Source organism: Scylla paramamosain, chromosome 15 (genome assembly GCF_035594125.1).
Source record: "Scylla paramamosain isolate STU-SP2022 chromosome 15, ASM3559412v1, whole genome shotgun sequence".
Lineage (NCBI taxonomy): Eukaryota > Metazoa > Arthropoda > Malacostraca > Decapoda > Portunidae > Scylla > Scylla paramamosain.
In genome coordinates, this window is record NC_087165.1 from 13,323,512 (window position 1) to 13,341,011 (window position 17,500).

Sequence of the window (17,500 nt, forward strand, 5' to 3'; positions counted from 1 at the left end):
ATATATGGGGCACCTTATCTGTTATTGTTTCTTTATTTATTGTTATGACCCTTTTTATGCACACTCGAGATTCCTGTTTGAAATAGCAGGAAGAGATAATACCATGGGGAGGGAGCGAGCGGCGCCGCGAGGCACAGTATGCGCCACGAGCCCGGCGTGCAGCGGGGGGCCTCGCCTCGTAAATTTCAGTCTGAAAACTTTAATAATGAATAATATAATTAAAAGTTTCCTTGGGATTATGTCGTGTAGCGTTTAGAATTACGGAGTAATAACATGTGCACCGATGACTGATGGAGGAGGGTGGTGCAGCGGCGCCTTGTTGGAAGAGGGAGAAAGTGATCAGCAGAGCACAAGTTTTGACCAGCTTCCTGTTAACAACAGACCACAGTCCGGCCGCTCAGCACAGGGTAGATGATGTAGGCTTAACATGAGAGCATCTTTGCCCCTGTCGATGTATGTGTGTTCTGATGATAGTAATTTGGCGTGATCCAATCATACTAACTCAGCACCTGGCGCTTCATTAGGGTATTTGAAGCTATTGCATAAGGTAATTGTGGGGTAATGGCAGTGTTTGAGGATAATTCGGCATGACCCTCCTTCCTAAGAAGGAGTAAAATGCTTATTGGCAGGAGTTCTTCTGCAGACTGTCCCGGCCGCTGTTCTAAGTCCTGTTTTTCTCTCCGCAGCGCCGTCACCGCGGGGTGGCGGAGGGCCTGGCCGGCCTCGGGGTGGCGCTCCTCGTGCTCCTCTCCTTCCGTCTCGCCATTATGGGTTCGCAGCCGCCGGAGTTCGCCCCAGCGGATAACCCGGCGGCGGACTGTGAGTCATCAGGGGTGCGGGCGCTCACTTTCTTCTTCCTGCCGGCCTTCAACGTGTGGCTGCTGCTCTGCCCCTACACCCTGTCCTTCGACTGGTCCATGGAGGCCATTCCCTTGGTGACGTCCCTGGCGGACCCCAGAAACTTGGCCTCAATGGCCCTGTACGCCTCCCTGGGCCTCCTGGCGCTGGCCTCGCTGTTGGCCCTGCGGCGTCGACGCCCGGGGGAAGATGTGGGAGGAGGCGAGTCGACCACCACCGGTGACGTGACCATCATGGCACTCGCCCTCATCATCCTCCCGTTCCTGCCAGCCACAAATCTCTTTTTCTACGTGGGCTTCGTGGTGGCGGAACGCATCCTCTACATCCCCTCCATGGGCGTGTGTCTCCTGGTGTCATGGGGCGCACACCTCCTCTACGCGCGGGCGCGCACTGTCCGCGCCCGCCGGGTGGTGCAGGCAGCGCTCGTGGTACTCTTCGTCCTCTTCTCGGTCCGCACGTGGAACAGGAACCACGACTGGGCCACCGAGGAGAACCTCTACCGCTCAGGCATCGCCATTAATCCGCCCAAGGGTAAGTATCCGGCCTCCCCTCGTCCACTCACACACGGTCAGGCACACACACACACACACACACACACACACACACACTCAGGATGAGAGGTTTCATGATATCTTCCCATAATTAATCCTAAAGCAGTAATACAACGATAAAAACATTCAGCAGTTTCTTTTAGACCTTCTGCAATTGGGAAAGGAGAGAGAGAGAGAGAGAGAGAGAGAGAGAGAGAGAGAGAGAGAGAGAGAGAGAGAGAGAGAGAGTTTTACATCCTTAATCAACTTAGATCTTCTCTCCTCCCACGCTCTCCTCAGATAGACAGACCTTCCCTCCCCCTCCCCTCCCCCTCACAATCCCAACACACACATCCTCACTCATTTGTTTTTTCCACTTCTTACTCGTCTTTCCTCATCTCCCTATTCCACACTTTCTGACCTTCCTTCAGCTTCTTCCCCTGCCTCCTTCCTCCTTCACTCACCTCGTCGCTACCCCGGCAGGAGGAGCAACATATAAGGGGCCGTTGGGAGTGACACAGTAATTATTTCATTAGAGAGTTTACATAAGGAGATTAGACAAAGGACGCCGACCCTTGCTAAGTCTGGCTTTTCTTCATGAGCCTTGCATATTTCTGGGCATTAATGGGGTGGAAGACACAGGGAGTAAGAGAGAGAGAGAGAGAGAGAGAGAGAGAGAGAGAGAGAGAGAGAGAGAGAGAGAGAGAGAGAGAGAGAGAGAGAGAGATCCGTGGTGGTGATGGCAATGGTCTCTCTCTCTCTCTCTCTCTCTCTCTCTCTCTCTCTCTCTCTCTCTCTCTCTCTCTCTCTCTCTCTCTCTCTCTCTCTCTCTCTCTCTCGTTTGAGTAGGTGGAGTAAGGGAGAGCGAGAGTGTTTCTGATTTGCTTTCTTTTCTTCAAACAACTGGAAATCAGCACATTGCCTCACATCTCTATATATTTAATGTACTTCAAACATATTTCCTTTAGTTACCCTTTTCCAATATTGCTAACTTCACGCAACTAAAAATGCAATATGACGACTCTTAACGGCGACTCTTAAAGATGAAAGAACGAAAGCATTAACAAAATCACACATACACACGAAATAACAGACAAAGACTCATAATGTAGCGTATCTATTGTAACATGAAGGGAGATACATATAACCCTGTCACATTCACCCTCATATGCACTAGGAAGGTACACATGACGCTACTAGGAGGGCACAGAGGTAAAGACTTTCCGTACAGTCTATAGGAAGGAAAGGAAGAAGAAGTAGGAGGAGGAGGAGTAGCAAAAGGAAGACTGAAGAGGAGGAGGAGAAGAAGAAGGAGGAGCGACGGGGGGAAGGAACGAAAAGAAGGATTAGAATTAAGAATGAGGATTGGGAGAAAGGAGTAGAAGGAGGAGGAGGAGGAGGAGGAGGAGGAGGAGGAGGAGAGCTTAAGAAGAATAGCAGGAAGGCTAAAGAGGAGTAGGAGGAAGGGTGAAGAGTGGAAGGAGGAAAGCTGAAGAGAAGAAAAGAAGTAGGAGGAAGGCTGAAGAGGAGAAGGAAAAGGAGTAGTAGTAACTGGAAAAGGAAGAGGAGAAAGGTAAAGCGGAGGAGGAGGAGGAGGAGGAGGAGGAGGAGGAGGAGGAGGAGGAGGAGGAGGAAGGAAAAGATGAGAAGGAGGAGAAAGTCAGGCAAGGATAGGAATGGGCAGAGAGAGAGAGAGAGAGAGAGAGAGAGAGAGAGAGAGAGAGAGAGAGAGAGAGAGAGAGAGAGAGAGAGAGAGAGAGAGGTGCGTGACGAACCGATATCAGAGCGAAGACACGAAGTAAATAATACAGATTACACAAGTGATCGTATACCCTCTAGTCCCTCTCCCTCTCTCCTCTCTCTCTCTAAGGATGTGGCTGGGGATGTAGCTGAATGCGTGGTCGGGGATGTGGTTGGGGATGTGGCTGGCCCGCGGGGAGTGGCAAGTGGTTAAAATTATACGTTTATGATCTATTGAAATTCAGGGAACTTGAGGCACGGAGGTGTATTTGAATAACGAGGGGGGAAAGTCACGCACCACGGCTAGAGAGAGAGAGAGAGAGAGAGAGAGAGAGAGAGATACGAGAGAGAGAGAGAGAGAGAGAGAGAGAGAGAGAGAGACTTACTAGTATTCAAGTGCGGGGTCCATTCTGCTCATTTATTTTAGACAAGCATTTACATATTTACAAAGAAATACATATACACTGATGCGACCCCGCCTCGGCTGTCTGCGCTGGCGAGAACAAAAATAATACGCACGCTTTTCTCTAACGCGCATGTGCAAATATACTGATACAAGGGAGAGATACACCGCGGAGCTTGGCGATCTTCAGTCATGCTCGTAAAAGGAGATACATCCAAAAGACGCTCACGTACGTACTTTATCACCCATTACACACACACACACACACACACACACACACACACAGACACACAGACACACACACACGCGGTAAATAAAAAGACCATGTGTTTTCATCCGTCATAAAGTTAATTCCTTCGTTGTTTTATGCAGCGAAGTGTTGTTTATGAAGGATAATTAGACTGACCATTGTTTAAGTGTCATAACGCAGAGATAATCACAGCAAGTTGAGGAAAAATACAGCTAGAGAGAGAGAGAGAGAGAGAGAGAGAGAGAGAGAGAGAGAGAGAGAGAGAGAGAGAGAGAGAGAGAGAGAGGAGCCAAGGAAACATACAGACATACAAAGCTAGACAAATAGACATACCCATGGAACTCCAATAAACATACTGTAACATGCATACAGCCATACATACAGATATACATACATACACATACACGTAAGCAGGCAGACAGACATAAAAAGAAATAAACAGACAGACAAAATGATGGAGGCAGGCAAGCACGTATCCGTCATAAAAAGATGCAAAACTCCATGATAAATTGAGGAAAAAAAGAAGTTGATGGCGGTGTTTCCATGACGAGCCATAAAAGAAAACGGAAAAAGGATGGGGAAAAAAGGAAAAGAGGAAGAAAGAGTGAGTGCATGAGAAAGAGAGAGAAAAGAGGAAGAGGAATGTTTATCGCAATTTAGAACGTTTCTTTCTCATCCTCTTTTCACCTTTGTCTTAATTCTCTTCCTTTTCCTTTAACCCACTATGAACATATCTAGTGTCATCGTCCATCTGATGATAATACTCTTTTTCCTCCTCTTCTAACCTCCCCACTACTACTCCTCTCAGCCCACCTCCTCCTCCTACTCCTCCTATGCATTCTCCACATCCCTTACTTGCCTGCTCGTGAAGACACTTTCGGGAGGGCGCAATCATGCAAGAAAATAATTACTGCGTCGGTTGCGTGTGGTGGGGGCTGCCTCGCCATTCTAGAACTGCGCATGGCTCCTCCGTCTTTGTCGCAACACCCAGTTATCACGAGCGAGTGTGCCCCGCCGGAATGCTCATTTAGCTCTTTTTAACTACCCAGTGATCAGGCCCACTACCCACCGCCGCACTGTAGACTGAGACTGACTCCCTTTGCCCCCCTTCCTTCTCTCTCTCTCTCTCTCTCTCTCTCTCTCTCTCTCTCTCTCTCTCTCTCTCTCTCTCTCTCTCTCTCTCTCTCTCTCTCTCTCTCTCTCTCTCAGTCACTTACTCGCTTCAAAATGACCTTGGGCAGCGGGTCAAAGCAATGCGTTTCTTTTAGTTTGATTGGTTGGTGAGTTGGTGAGGTTTTTGACTCCTGCGTGCGTGCGTGCCTTCCTCTTTTTCCTCCTTACTCTCTCTCTCTCTCTCTCTCTCTCTCTCTCTCTCTCTCTCTCTCTCTCTCTCTCTCTCTCTCTCTCCAAGGCCTTTATTTTTTCTCTTTTATTTTCCTACTTTTTTTTACTAGTCTTCTTCATATTTATTTTTGTAGGTGTCATCATCCTTCTCCTTTTCTTTCCATGTGTTTCATTACTCTCATTCTCTTTTCCTACTCGTCTTCTTCTTCCCCATCGTTGTCCTTGTCCTTGTCTTCATCCTCTTCTTACGCCTTCATTCTCCTTTATCCTCCTGTTTTTAGTTTCCCCTGTCCTCATCATCATCGTTGTCATCGTTCTTTTCCTTCTCATAAATACATGTCTTCCCCATTCCTTCTCCTCCTCCTGTTTCTTCTCGTATTCGTCCTCATCTTCCTCTTCCTCCTCTTCTTCCCACCCTCTTTTTCCCTGCTCGTCTTATAATGGCTCTTCATAATTTTCTCACTCTGTCCCTCTTTATATCTGTCACACCATCTGTCCTTCTCCAGCAGTGCAGTTGTTTGATGTTATGTTTTCTGGTCTGTGCATAAGAGTGCGGTGACTGCTGACCCTTGTGTCGAAAAAAACTTTTAACCCGTTCGTTTAACCGCGTTCGTTTAACCCGTACATTTTAACCCGTTCGTGGATGACTTAGGTTTCGGTGGATATTAGTGTCTCGTGTAGCACCTATGAGTACTCAAAATAATGCGGTCGGTGGTAGAAACTAAATCTAAAACTAAAACAAGAAAACAATTAAGCATATTACGTTGAATTGATTGGATATTCGACAGAGAGAGAGAGAGAGAGAGAGAGAGAGAGAGAGAGAGAGAGAGAGAGAGAGAGAGAGAGAGAGAGAGAGAGAGAGAGAATGACATCATCTACTTGAACCTTTCTTAAAAAAAAAAAAACACACCGTTATCTGTTATCACTATTATAATAACAATAATAATAATAATAATAAAATAATGATAATTAACAATGATAATAATAATAATATTATTTATAATAATAATAATAATAATAATAATAATAATAATAATAATAATAATAATAATAATAATAATAGCTTTGATAATGACACCAACAACAAGAATGAAAACATTCAACGTATTCCGAACTCCCAATTTTCCCTTTAATCGGCTCCTTGCCAGTGAATGAATAAATGAGCGAGTGAAGGAAGGAAAGAAGGCGATGAGTGGACAGTCCAGGTTGGAGATTCCTTGCCACCAGAAGTGTCATTTTCTCTCATTACCTCACTCTCTTTGTTACTTCTCACTTAGGATTTTAAAGCTTTTCTCCACCTTTGTGTATATTTCCTTCCTGTAAGACGGAGAAAAATAACTGAGGTAGGAGAGAAGGAAAGGCTGGTGTTGGAAATATGAATGAGTTAATACCTTCGAAGACTCTTCAACGAAAGTACATATTGTCTTTTATTCCTAGATGCAAGGGTGTGTGTGTGTGTGTGTGTGTGTGTGTGTGTGTGTGTGTGTGTGTGTGTGTGTGTGTGTGTGTGTGTAGGTGGAAGGGGAAGGCTTATGGAGGCCGGGGAGAAAGCACGGCACAAAGCAGAAAGAGAGAGATACAGGAAATGATAATAATGATAGGACATGAATCATACAGGTGAAGTGGGAGAGGCTAGAGCAACACTGAGAGATTTGCATAAAATTGCGAAGTCAGTCTCTCTCTCTCTCTCTCTCTCTCTCTCTCTCTCTCTCTCTCTCTCTCTCTCTCTCTCTCTCTCTCTCTCTCTCTCTCTCTCTCTCTCTCTCTCTCCTTCCATATTTCCGTTTTGTTAAATATTTGGATTATGTAACAATGTATTGATTTTGTGGCAAAATTATGATTACAAAGTGAAATAGTGATGATGATGATGATGATAATGATGATAATAAAGACGATAATGAGGATGGTGGTGATAGTGGCAGTTGTGATGACGACAAGAACAACAACAACAACAACAACAACAACAACAACAACAACAACAACAACAACAACGACAACAACAACTAATCACATAAAATCCTTCACAAACTGTAAACTAGAGAAATTAAAAAAACAAATATATGACCCGTACAAATATTACGGTGAAACGTGCACACACACACACACACACACACACACACACACACACACACACACACACACACACACACACACACACACACACACACACACACACACACACACACACATATGCGGACATGTACGTGTAATTCTTGCCTTCCGGCCCAAGCCTTCTATTAGTTCGGAGCCAAACGTTCCCGGCAGGTTCGGATAATTACCTTTGCATTAGCATTTCGGCCGACCTGTCCGTCCGTTCAGCGAGGACCACCCCACTACCCGTGCTCCTTCACTCACTCACTCAGCCTCTCACTCATTCACTCTTGCTCACTCTTCGCTCAATGATTCACTCGCTTTTCTAATTTTTATAACTTATTCATTGATTTATCTTGATTTATTCACTCATTCTCTAATTCACTGATCTATATCCTCCAAAAATTTCATATCACTCATTCCTTTACTCATTTAATTAGAATGTTAACTGGTTTCTTTTGTTGTATGTGATTCACTTACTTTCTCTCACCCACGCACTGACTCACATTTACTCTTTCACTCACTCACTGGTGTACTCGTTTTTTTTTGTTTTTTTTTCCACTAGCTCACTCAATCACTCCCTCACTTCATATACCATAAAAATTCGTACTTCCATGCATTAGTATATTATAATTTTCTTTATTATATCCTGTAATGTCAAATTAATTATTCTTGGTTCATATACCTAATTATTTTACATTCTTTCTCTTATATCATCATACATTCATTCTTTATGCTCCTATGCATTATTTTATTTATTATTTTGTTTCACATCAAAGGATTTCTCGCCACTGTCACTTCCTCAGACTGCGTTTATCCGAACAGCATCCCACATATACAAGTACACTCTCTTTCTAGTCATGCAAAAACGTCATTGGCAAGGCCTCTATTATGTACTACAATTTCATAATTCTTTTACCATTCCCTTAATTTTCTCCGCTTCGTTCTCTTATCCATTGCTCAGCGTTTAATGACCCTCTGCTTGAAGGAAAATATTTCAAACGAGGCAATAAAACGTGAGAAAGGTTCAGTTATCACGTCCTTCCACGCACCGATAAATAAAGTGAACTCTTGTAACATAATATTGTAAAGATGGGCAGGGTTTTGTTCTTTGTGTTCATTGTGTTTAGTGTTCCTCCGTTGCAGAAATGAACGAGTGAGAAGCAAAGGTAATAATTTAATTAACTTCTGCAGCAAGAACATACGGCATGCTTGCGTTCTGATGGTATTATCCTGTATTTAATTGGGTGTTTGTTCCATGTATGATTAATTAAATAACATGCTTCTTACACCAAGCATTAACCAAGCAAACATTGGCCAAAGTTAATGATTTTACGTTATGCCTTCGTAATATCATATTTATGAATTAGTGGCTGCAGTGCTGGCAGAAACATATTCGTGGTTTCCTGCCGAGTTTACTTTACTTTTAACGAAGCAAATTTCGGGAGCAATGCAGAAGAATAAACATGACAAGCAGAGCAGGAATATCATAATTATACTTCAAGGTTACACTTCTCGATATGAAGGTGGACTGACCTCCAATGCATTACCTATGATGATTCAGCGCATCCCGTCTGTTAAGGTAGGTCGTAAAATTAAAATTAAACGCTCACCATTGACACGTTCGAGATTCAAATCATCTTTTCTTTAATTAAAATGCATATAAGATTCACTCGACTCCCCGAAATCTAACCGGAATTCTTGCAACCTTTAAAATTTTGCCCACGCGTTATGGACTTACACGCCAGGAAACTGTGACAGATCATGACTCGGCACAGACCAGCGTGAGATAGGGAGGCGGTGTGGTGCAGGTCAGGCGCCAAACCGTCGCACCAACCCGCCACCACCACCAGCACCACCACCATTACGACTACTGTATAATTACTGATCACCTCTTTACTAGCGCCCTTTCCGCCTCGTTGTTCTTATTTCAAGTGCATATTTCAGCAAAGAAGGAATAGTCCCCGGTACTCGCAAGTTTAGGCAAGCAGTGACCGTCAAGTATAGTGTCATAGTACACCACAGTACACCTGCTATCATGACCACTTGTTTAACGTCGCTCTTTTTGCTTCATTGTTTTCATTCTTAGTGTTAATTTCAATGCTAAGTTGTTGTCATGATACTCTTGAATTATTTAGTTTATTTATTTTGATCACTAACTTGTAACGCTCATTTTCGATTTGCTGCTCTTATTCCTTCTGTTAATCTCAATGATAAGCGAATCTCATAACACACGTAAATCACGATGTCACCCTTAACCTAACACCTGCATTTCATATCTCTTTGTTGTTATAATACGCATCAACTACTGGACCTATCATTAATACCACCAGCTTGCCTAAAAACGCTCTTTTCACCGCATTATTCTTATTCTTAACGTTTATTCCATTGTTAAGTCAGTCTGATAACACGTAAATTACAATACCACACTAAACCTAACACTTGCATTGCATACTCCCTTCTTGTTCCTGTATAGCAACACGTAAGAGACACAAATACATCTCCACACTTCAATTCACATGCCAAGACTCTTCTTTATGCTTCCCCTCCTTTGGCAATACATTAGCTCTTCTAGAGTGCGAGGGCGACTCTTCCATCAGCTACCTATACGCTGACGACTCCAGACAACAAACACACGCGAGTCGGGGGCACCAGACGGTCTGTTGGGTCTTGGGCGAGGAGTCAGAAGCTATTAGCATTTATATGGCTCCCTGTTGCACCGGTAATTATATCCCTAACTCACACGGGAACTACGGAACAGACGGGGGACGCCAAACACTCATCCTCTCCCTCTCTCTCCGTCTCTCTTTCTTTTCTCTAGTGCCCCACACACCAATCGACAAAACGCTCCTCAGAACCATTAAGAAACGACAGGCAAATGGATGGAACTTGTACATGCCAGGCTGTCAGTCTCCTTTGCTCCTCTATGCTTCCAGAGTACAAGATGAGGCGAGAAGGAGAGACACAAAAGGCTTGAACTAAAGAATGAACAGTAGCTGGTAGGTGGTGGGTGGGAGGAGGGGAGGGAGGAAGTATATGGATGGAGGGAGAGAAGCTGGCAAGGGAAGGAAGAAGAGATGAGAGGAACAGGAATCACCAATTTGTAGGAAGAAAAGGAGGGAAGGAGAGGAAGGAGGAAGGGACAGGGGTTAGGTCTCAGATTGAAGGAATTTATGAGATGGAATAAAAAATGAAGACGAAGAGGAAGACGAGGGGCAGAAACATATGAGACAGACGTAAGACAAGTAACATAGAAACACACGAAGAGCAAAGACAAAATTCATACTTGTTGGTTTATAAAGACATTACAAAACTTAAAATTGCATGTTAGCCTACGATTCCTTATCCCAAGTGAATAAAAACATAAAATCTCAAAAAAAGCGAGGAAAAGGAAGAGGAAAGACGCTACAGCACGAAAAAAAGAAGGAAGGAGGAAGGAAGAGAAGAGGGAGTGTTGGTGGCGGTGTATGAGAGAAGTAGTGATTATGGGGTGAAGGAAGAGGAGGGAGGAGGAAGACGAAGAGGCGACCTGTAGTACATCTTTCCCTCACCCTCGAGTTGACCTCCCGCACCAGTCTGTCTGCTTGTCCGTCCGTCCGTGCGTCTGTTTGTGTGTTCCTGCCGGCCCGGGACGACTGACTCCTTGGTGTGTGTGTGTGTGTGTGTGTGTGTGTGTGTGTGTGTGTGTGTGTGTGTGTGTGTGTGTGTGTGTGTGTGTGTGTCCGTCCATCGCTCAGCTCACCTGGAAAGGAAGGGAAGTGTGCTAAATAATAATGATTTACATATATCCCATTCTCTCTCTCTCTCTCTCTCTCTCTCTCTCTCTCTCTCTCTCTCTCTCTCTCTCTCTCTCTCTCTCTCTCTCTCTCTCTCTCTCTCTCTCTCTCTCGTGTGTGTGTGCTTATGAGAGAGAGAGAGAGAGAGAGAGAGAGAGAGAGAGAGAGAGAGAGAGAGAGAGAGAGGAGGTGCTAGGCGGAGAAAGAGAAAAACCTCGAATTATGAGTAAAAATTATACAGCTTACCTTCCATCACCTTCCTTATTTATTGGCTGAAACTAACAACCTTTTTTCTCTCTCGCTTTATGCATCGTAAAAGTTTCCAAAGACAGAGCGATCGATTCTTATATACGTGAAGGCACCAACCAGTCTGTCCTCTTCCTCTCTCTCTCTCTCTCTTCCTCCTCTTCTACGTGTACTATGATTAAAAGCCTCCTTCCACTAATTGGGCAATATGTCACCTGACTTTATAAACTCCGTGCAATGCCCAAAAAAGAATTAACGTCAATTTTTATTTATCGATTCATAATATGTAATTTGGGTGTCCTCTTTTTTTATTTTCTTATTTTTTTATGGTGGTCTACGTTTACTGGCAGAGTGATGGTATAGTTTTTTTTTCTCTCTCCTTTAAGTTTTTGTTTTTCTGTACATAAATCTCGTTGTATGTGTGCGTAAATGTATACACACACACACACACACACACACACACACACACACACACACACAAAAGAGTTCCTTTGTGTTCTATCAAATGCTATCCATCATTAATTATTGGTTTATTTATTGCAATATTTACTACATATATTATTTATAATATCTTTCACGACTTAACAAACCGCTTTCGTTTTACTGATTGCTATTTCCCTCATTCTCACTCATTCCCTTTACTGAGTCACTTCGCGTAATTTCTTTCACTCAACAATTCCTCCATCTTTATTCATTCATTCTGTACCTCATTGTCAATTTATTACTTCCTCTGTCTCTCCTTCATTCACGGCCTCACATACCAATTTCGCATTTGTGTCTTAAATCTTTCCCTCTTATTAATACACAATTTCCTGATACCCAGCACTCATTCTATCTTTCATAATTTTTTTATTCCACTCTCTCTCTCTCTCTCTCTCTCTGCCTCCCACCTCATTCTCATAACATATTTTAATCAATTCACTCATTCCACTTCTCTTATTCACACGTCTCTAAAAACTGTTCCTCCTTCACTGGCTCCTCCAAACTCCAACAACAAACACACGCAGCCTTCCCCGCCTTGCTTCCATCAATCACTAACCCTCCCTCTTTCTTCCCCTGCAGCGTACGGAAACCTGGCCAACATCCTCAGTTCCCAAGGCAAGAAAGAGGAGGCGGAGTGGGCGTACAAGAAAGCGCTCTCCTACCGGTCCAACATGGCGGATGTCCACTATAACCTGTAAGTGTGGAGTGGTGAGGGAATAGATGAAGGAAAGGAGGAATGGATAAAGGGCTGACAAAAAGGAAGGAAGGAAGAAAGGGTAGATGGGAGGGAGAATGGTTGAACAGAAAGACGAGGGAGGAAGTCAGAAAAGAGAGAACGAAAAGAGAAGGAAAAAAGAAAAGGGCGAAAGGAGTGAAGGGAGAGAGGTAGAATGAGTGAAAAGATAAGGGAGGATGGTAGGAAAGAAGGAAGTGAGAGAGGAAAGAGGAAGGAGGGAGGGAAAATGAAGGAAAGAAAAGAGAGTGAATGGAAAGAAGGGCTAAAGAATGAATGAAGGGAAGGAAAAGAGGGAAGAGGATTAAGCGGAAGAAAGAGATGAAAGAAGGAGAAGTAAAGAGAAAAGAAGGCTGGTAGATGGAGCATGTATAGAGAGAAAGAAGAGAGTGAGAATGCATTTGCCTGAGAAAGGAAGCATCACTTTGAATATAGGGAAGAAAAAAGCTAAAAAGTTTTATTGATGGAGAAGGAAGAGAAAGGAACCAACTGATTCAATGTAAAATAAATAAAAAAAAAGAAAAGAAAAAAACGGAAATAAATGACGGGAGGAGGTAAGAGTCAGTGATTGTGAGAGTGAATTGGAGAGGGAGGACGAAAAATAGTGAGTGTGAGAGTGAGTTACGGTGAAGAGAGGAGAGGTGTGTAAAATTGGAATCTTGAAAACTAACATATGACAGGTGTGACAAAGTGCTTTTAGGAATTGCAGATTGTAAATGAAAGCATAAATTTGAGTAAAATGACGAAACTGATGAATGTTGATGGATGAATGGAGCTGAAAATAGTGGATAGGAAATATTTTATAGGTAACTCTGAAGATGACAAAAATATAGTAACATTTTCAGTATACAAGATAGTTAACTCTAAAGCATAGTATTTGATTGCAATATTTCCAGTTTTAATTTAATTTTCAGCAAAGATCAATGTTATATTGTGAATCTTCTTTTGATATGTTTGTGAAAGTTAATTTTGCTATAGCTTAGATTTATACCATACGAAATACTTCATTATGTTTCCCTTAACTATTTCCATGTTTATCTATGAGACGATACTGAAGAACAACGCAATTCTTCGATAAGTCATTTATTTATTTATTTTTTTTATTATTAACTCATGTTTTTCTTCTTTCTCTCGCTGCTTCCCACAGAGGTATACTTTTCCAAGAGCAGAAACGGTACCACGAGGCGCTGCAGGAATACAAACTAGCGATACAGTTCCGGCCCAGGATGGCGAGTGAGTATAATATTCTTTCTCTCCTTCCCATGATCCACTGCCTTGAAATTCTCCAGACACCTGAGTTATCACGATAGAGAATTCTTTTCTTGTTCTTCTTTTGACCTTCCTCAAGGCTTCATGTGCTGAGGAGGTATAATTTACATTCCCTTTAAAAGTGCAATGTAATTGTCAATGTCATGTGAGAGAAAATATGTGCATCTTTATTCAGAGCTCATCACTGAGAGAGAGAGAGAGAGAGAGAGAGAGAGAGAGAGAGAGAGAGAGAGAGAGAGAGAGAGAGAGAGAGAGAGAGAGAGAGAGAGAGAGAGAGAGACTGCACACCTCATATCATAAACAAACACCTCAACACTTTTTCCATCGTCCTCCGTCAGTGGCGCACCTCAACATGGGCCTGGTGCTGGGGCTGCTGGGGCAAAGGGCGGAGGCAGCCGAGGTATACCGTCACTGCTCACAGCTGGATGGGTCTGGCCTCAAGGACCCTCGTACCCATGAGTCCACTAAGATCTCAGCGCTCTTTAACTTGGGCCGCTTGTACGCTGACGACGGCCACTTCGAGAGAGCCATCGAGGTGTACCAGGAGGCCGTGGAGAGGATGCCATCCCACTACCAGCCGCAGGTGAGGGTCATGTGTCTCTGGAGAGGGTGAAGTAGAGGTTATGGTTACTGTTATTGGAGGTTTCTTCTTTGAGTTTTGTAGTGACATATTGGTTTTTTGGTTCCTGTGATGGTGGTATTGTTCTTCCTCTCTTTCTCTTTACCTCCCTTTTTTCTCCCTTCTCCTTCTCTTCATATAATAGATTAGGTTCATTCCTTGACTTTTGAGTGTTTGTTGTTTTGGCAGTGTTTGTTTATGGTTGCTGTGATGATGTTATTTCCCCTCCTCCTTTTCTTTTTTTTTTCTTCTTCATTTTCCTTATCCTCTTACTTTTCCTTCCTTCATCCTCTCTCTTACCATCTCCTTATTGCTGGGATGGTGATGATAATATTCTTCCTCCTCTTTCCCCTTTCTCTTCTCCCTCCTTATGTTCCTTTCTCTTACAATTTCCTGATTACTGTGATGATAATGGCAATTTTCTTTCTCCTCCTCTCCCTCTTCTTCTTCTTCTTCTTCTTCTTTTTCTTCTTTTTCTTTGTAGTCTTCTTCTTCCTCTTTCTCTTTCTCTCCCTCCTCCTCCTCCTCCTCCTCCTCCTCCTCCTGGTCCCCTCCTTCCCTTCACCCTGACAGCCGGTTGATGTCGCAAACGTGCTGCTCAAAGTGTTTATGGTTAACTGACACGTTTTAAAAGAGGCTTTCCGTGCCCATCATTTTCCTGCTTTCCTTCTTCCTTATTGCTTTCCCAGTATTTCCTTTGTTCTCTCTCTCAAGTTCCCTCCTGAATTTCTCTGTTTCTTCTATTTGATTTCCATTGTAATGTCATGTTTGTTGACGTTTTTATAATTTGAGTGTAGTTCTTTGTTGTCTTATCGTCCTTCTCTAACTTAGTCATTCTTTTTTCTTTCCTTTACTATCGCTACTATTATCCTACTTTTCTCCCTATTCTTTTTCTTCCTTCTCCTCTTCTTCGTCCTGTTCTTCCAACCTCTCCCCTTCCCTGTCCCTGTTGCCTGGTATAATTACATGGCTATAAAGTAGTGTAGTTGCTCGCATCAACAATGTTACCTAGTCTCTTGTATTTTCGCTAGCCATCACCTCTTCTCCGGTCAGTGTTTTCTCCGCTATTCACACGCTGTGCTTTTCGCACAGAAATATTCATGATTTTACTACACTGTTTCTTCATTAGCGACGCTTCCTGTGATGGTTACTGGTGTTCTGTGAGCTGACTGGTGCACGAATGACGTGAGGTAGCCTGGTGATGGTAATGCCGCTCGTTGGTCAGACATTGTACTCTCTCTCTCTCTCTCTCTCTCTCTCTCTCTCTCTCTCTCTCTCTCTCTCTCTCTCTCCCCGAGCCACACTGCAGCCTTCTGAGTGGTGAGGTGGCGCTGAGAATTTTGATGAGGGCCACTTTGCCTCGGGGCGCGGGAGTGATTTGGCTGTAGATCGCTAGGCTTCCGGGCAGCTGTGGGTGCGGAGATCTGGCTCGCGGGAAATCCTGCTGCACTTATGAATGACTCAGCTTCAGATAACGTTACAATTCATAATTCATATATATATATATATATATATATATATATATATATATATATATATATATATATATATATATATATATATATATATATATATATATATATATATATATATATATATATATATATATATATATATATATATATATATATATATATATATATATATATATATATATATATAAAGGACAAAACAGGTGAAAATTTTCACAGCAATAATTAGTCCAACACTGCTACCTTTCAACGAGTCAATTTGATAACAACTTCATTTCATGGTGTCAGTAGAACTCTTTGTTTGCCTGTTATCATCTGGGACAGCTGTGTGTTCTGTGTTGCGTGTGAAAGAGGAAGAGAACGAGGCAGAGGTGCAGGAGTGAGTGGGTGTGTTCTTCCTTCCGGGAGACTTATTGGCTCCTGGAGCGCGAGGCAGCTCGAGGCGCCTGTCTTGTTATTCTTCCCGGCCAGAAGCCCCCCTCGCTTGATGGAATCTTTATTGTAATGCCAGTGTATCTGATGGTCACCGGCGGCATATTGATTCTCTTCCTCCTCGTTCACCTTTTCTTTGTTGCTCGTATTCCTTTTATTCCGTTACCACCGCCACCACTCATGCTAGAGCTACTTCCAGTGCCGCCAGTCAAAATAATGCAGTGCACAATTAAGAACTCTGCCTCCCTCACACGGACAGTACCGGTAAAGTTTAATATGATAACGCTCCTAATGCACAAAGAGCTGCAAGAAAAGCAGGTGGTCGTTGCTTATTGATTTCAGTCAAGTAACTGTTTCATGAGAACGTCTGTACTGACACCTTTTCACTTGCTTAATGCATTCTGCTTTAATGGGCAACTGAAGAAAGGCTATAATACGAGACTTTAGTAAGTTACGTTGAAACTTTTTGGGTTGATGTATATTAGCCTCTAGTGTTGTTGTTGTTGTTGTTGTTGTTGTTGTTGTTGTTCCTGTTGTTGTTTTTGTTAATGTTGATATTGTTCTTTTTCCTGTTGTTCATTATCATCTTGTGTGTGTGTGTGTGTGTGTGTGTGTGTGTGTGTGTGTGTGTGTGTGTGTGTGTGTGTGTGTGTGTGTGTGTGTGTGTGTGTGTGTGTGTGTGTGTGTGTGTGTGTGTGTGTGTGTGTGTGTGTGAATGGATGGAATACTATACATATAAAATCTCTACAAATAAATTTTTTTCTTTTTATATACATAAACCCTCTCTCTCTCTCTCTCTCTCTCTCTCTCTCTCTCTCTCTCTCTCTCTCTCTCTCTCTCTCTCTCTCTCTCTCTCTCTCTCTCTCTCTCTCTCTCTCTCTCTCTCTCTCTCCTGGTAACAGTACCGTAGTTACCTCACAGTTTCCCTGGAATCTGGGGGACATTAGTTAAGATAGGGAGGCGTGTCACCTTCCTATCGTTGCCTTGTCCAGGTGGCGTTGGTTAATGATTGCTCAGTTATCACTGGCTACTGTAATTAGTCTATATTAGGTTCTGACCCCCTTCTTCCCTCCCTCTCTCTCTCTCTCTCTCTCTCTCTCTCTCTCTCTCTCTCTCTCTCTCTCTCTCTCTCTCTCTCTCTCTCTCTCTCTCTCTCTCTCTCTCTTTCCAACACCTATCACGAAAGAGTGAGTGAGTGAGCGAGCGAGCGAGCGAGCGAGAGAGAGAGAGAGAGAGAGAGAGAGAGAGAGAGAG

General features: G+C 43.2%; 1 protein-coding gene across 1 annotated transcript in view; it reads left to right on the forward strand.

Annotated features, from left to right (window-relative positions):
- LOC135107240 (protein O-mannosyl-transferase TMTC2-like) overlaps positions 1 to 17,500 on the forward strand; it is a 54,765-nt gene that overhangs the window by 16,396 nt on the left and 20,869 nt on the right. The window contains exons 6-9 of the mRNA XM_064016900.1: positions 687 to 1,389; positions 12,301 to 12,415; positions 13,602 to 13,687; positions 14,062 to 14,306. Of these exons, the coding sequence (XP_063872970.1) occupies positions 687 to 1,389; positions 12,301 to 12,415; positions 13,602 to 13,687; positions 14,062 to 14,306 (1,149 nt within the window). The remainder of the gene's footprint in view (positions 1 to 686; positions 1,390 to 12,300; positions 12,416 to 13,601; positions 13,688 to 14,061; positions 14,307 to 17,500) is intronic.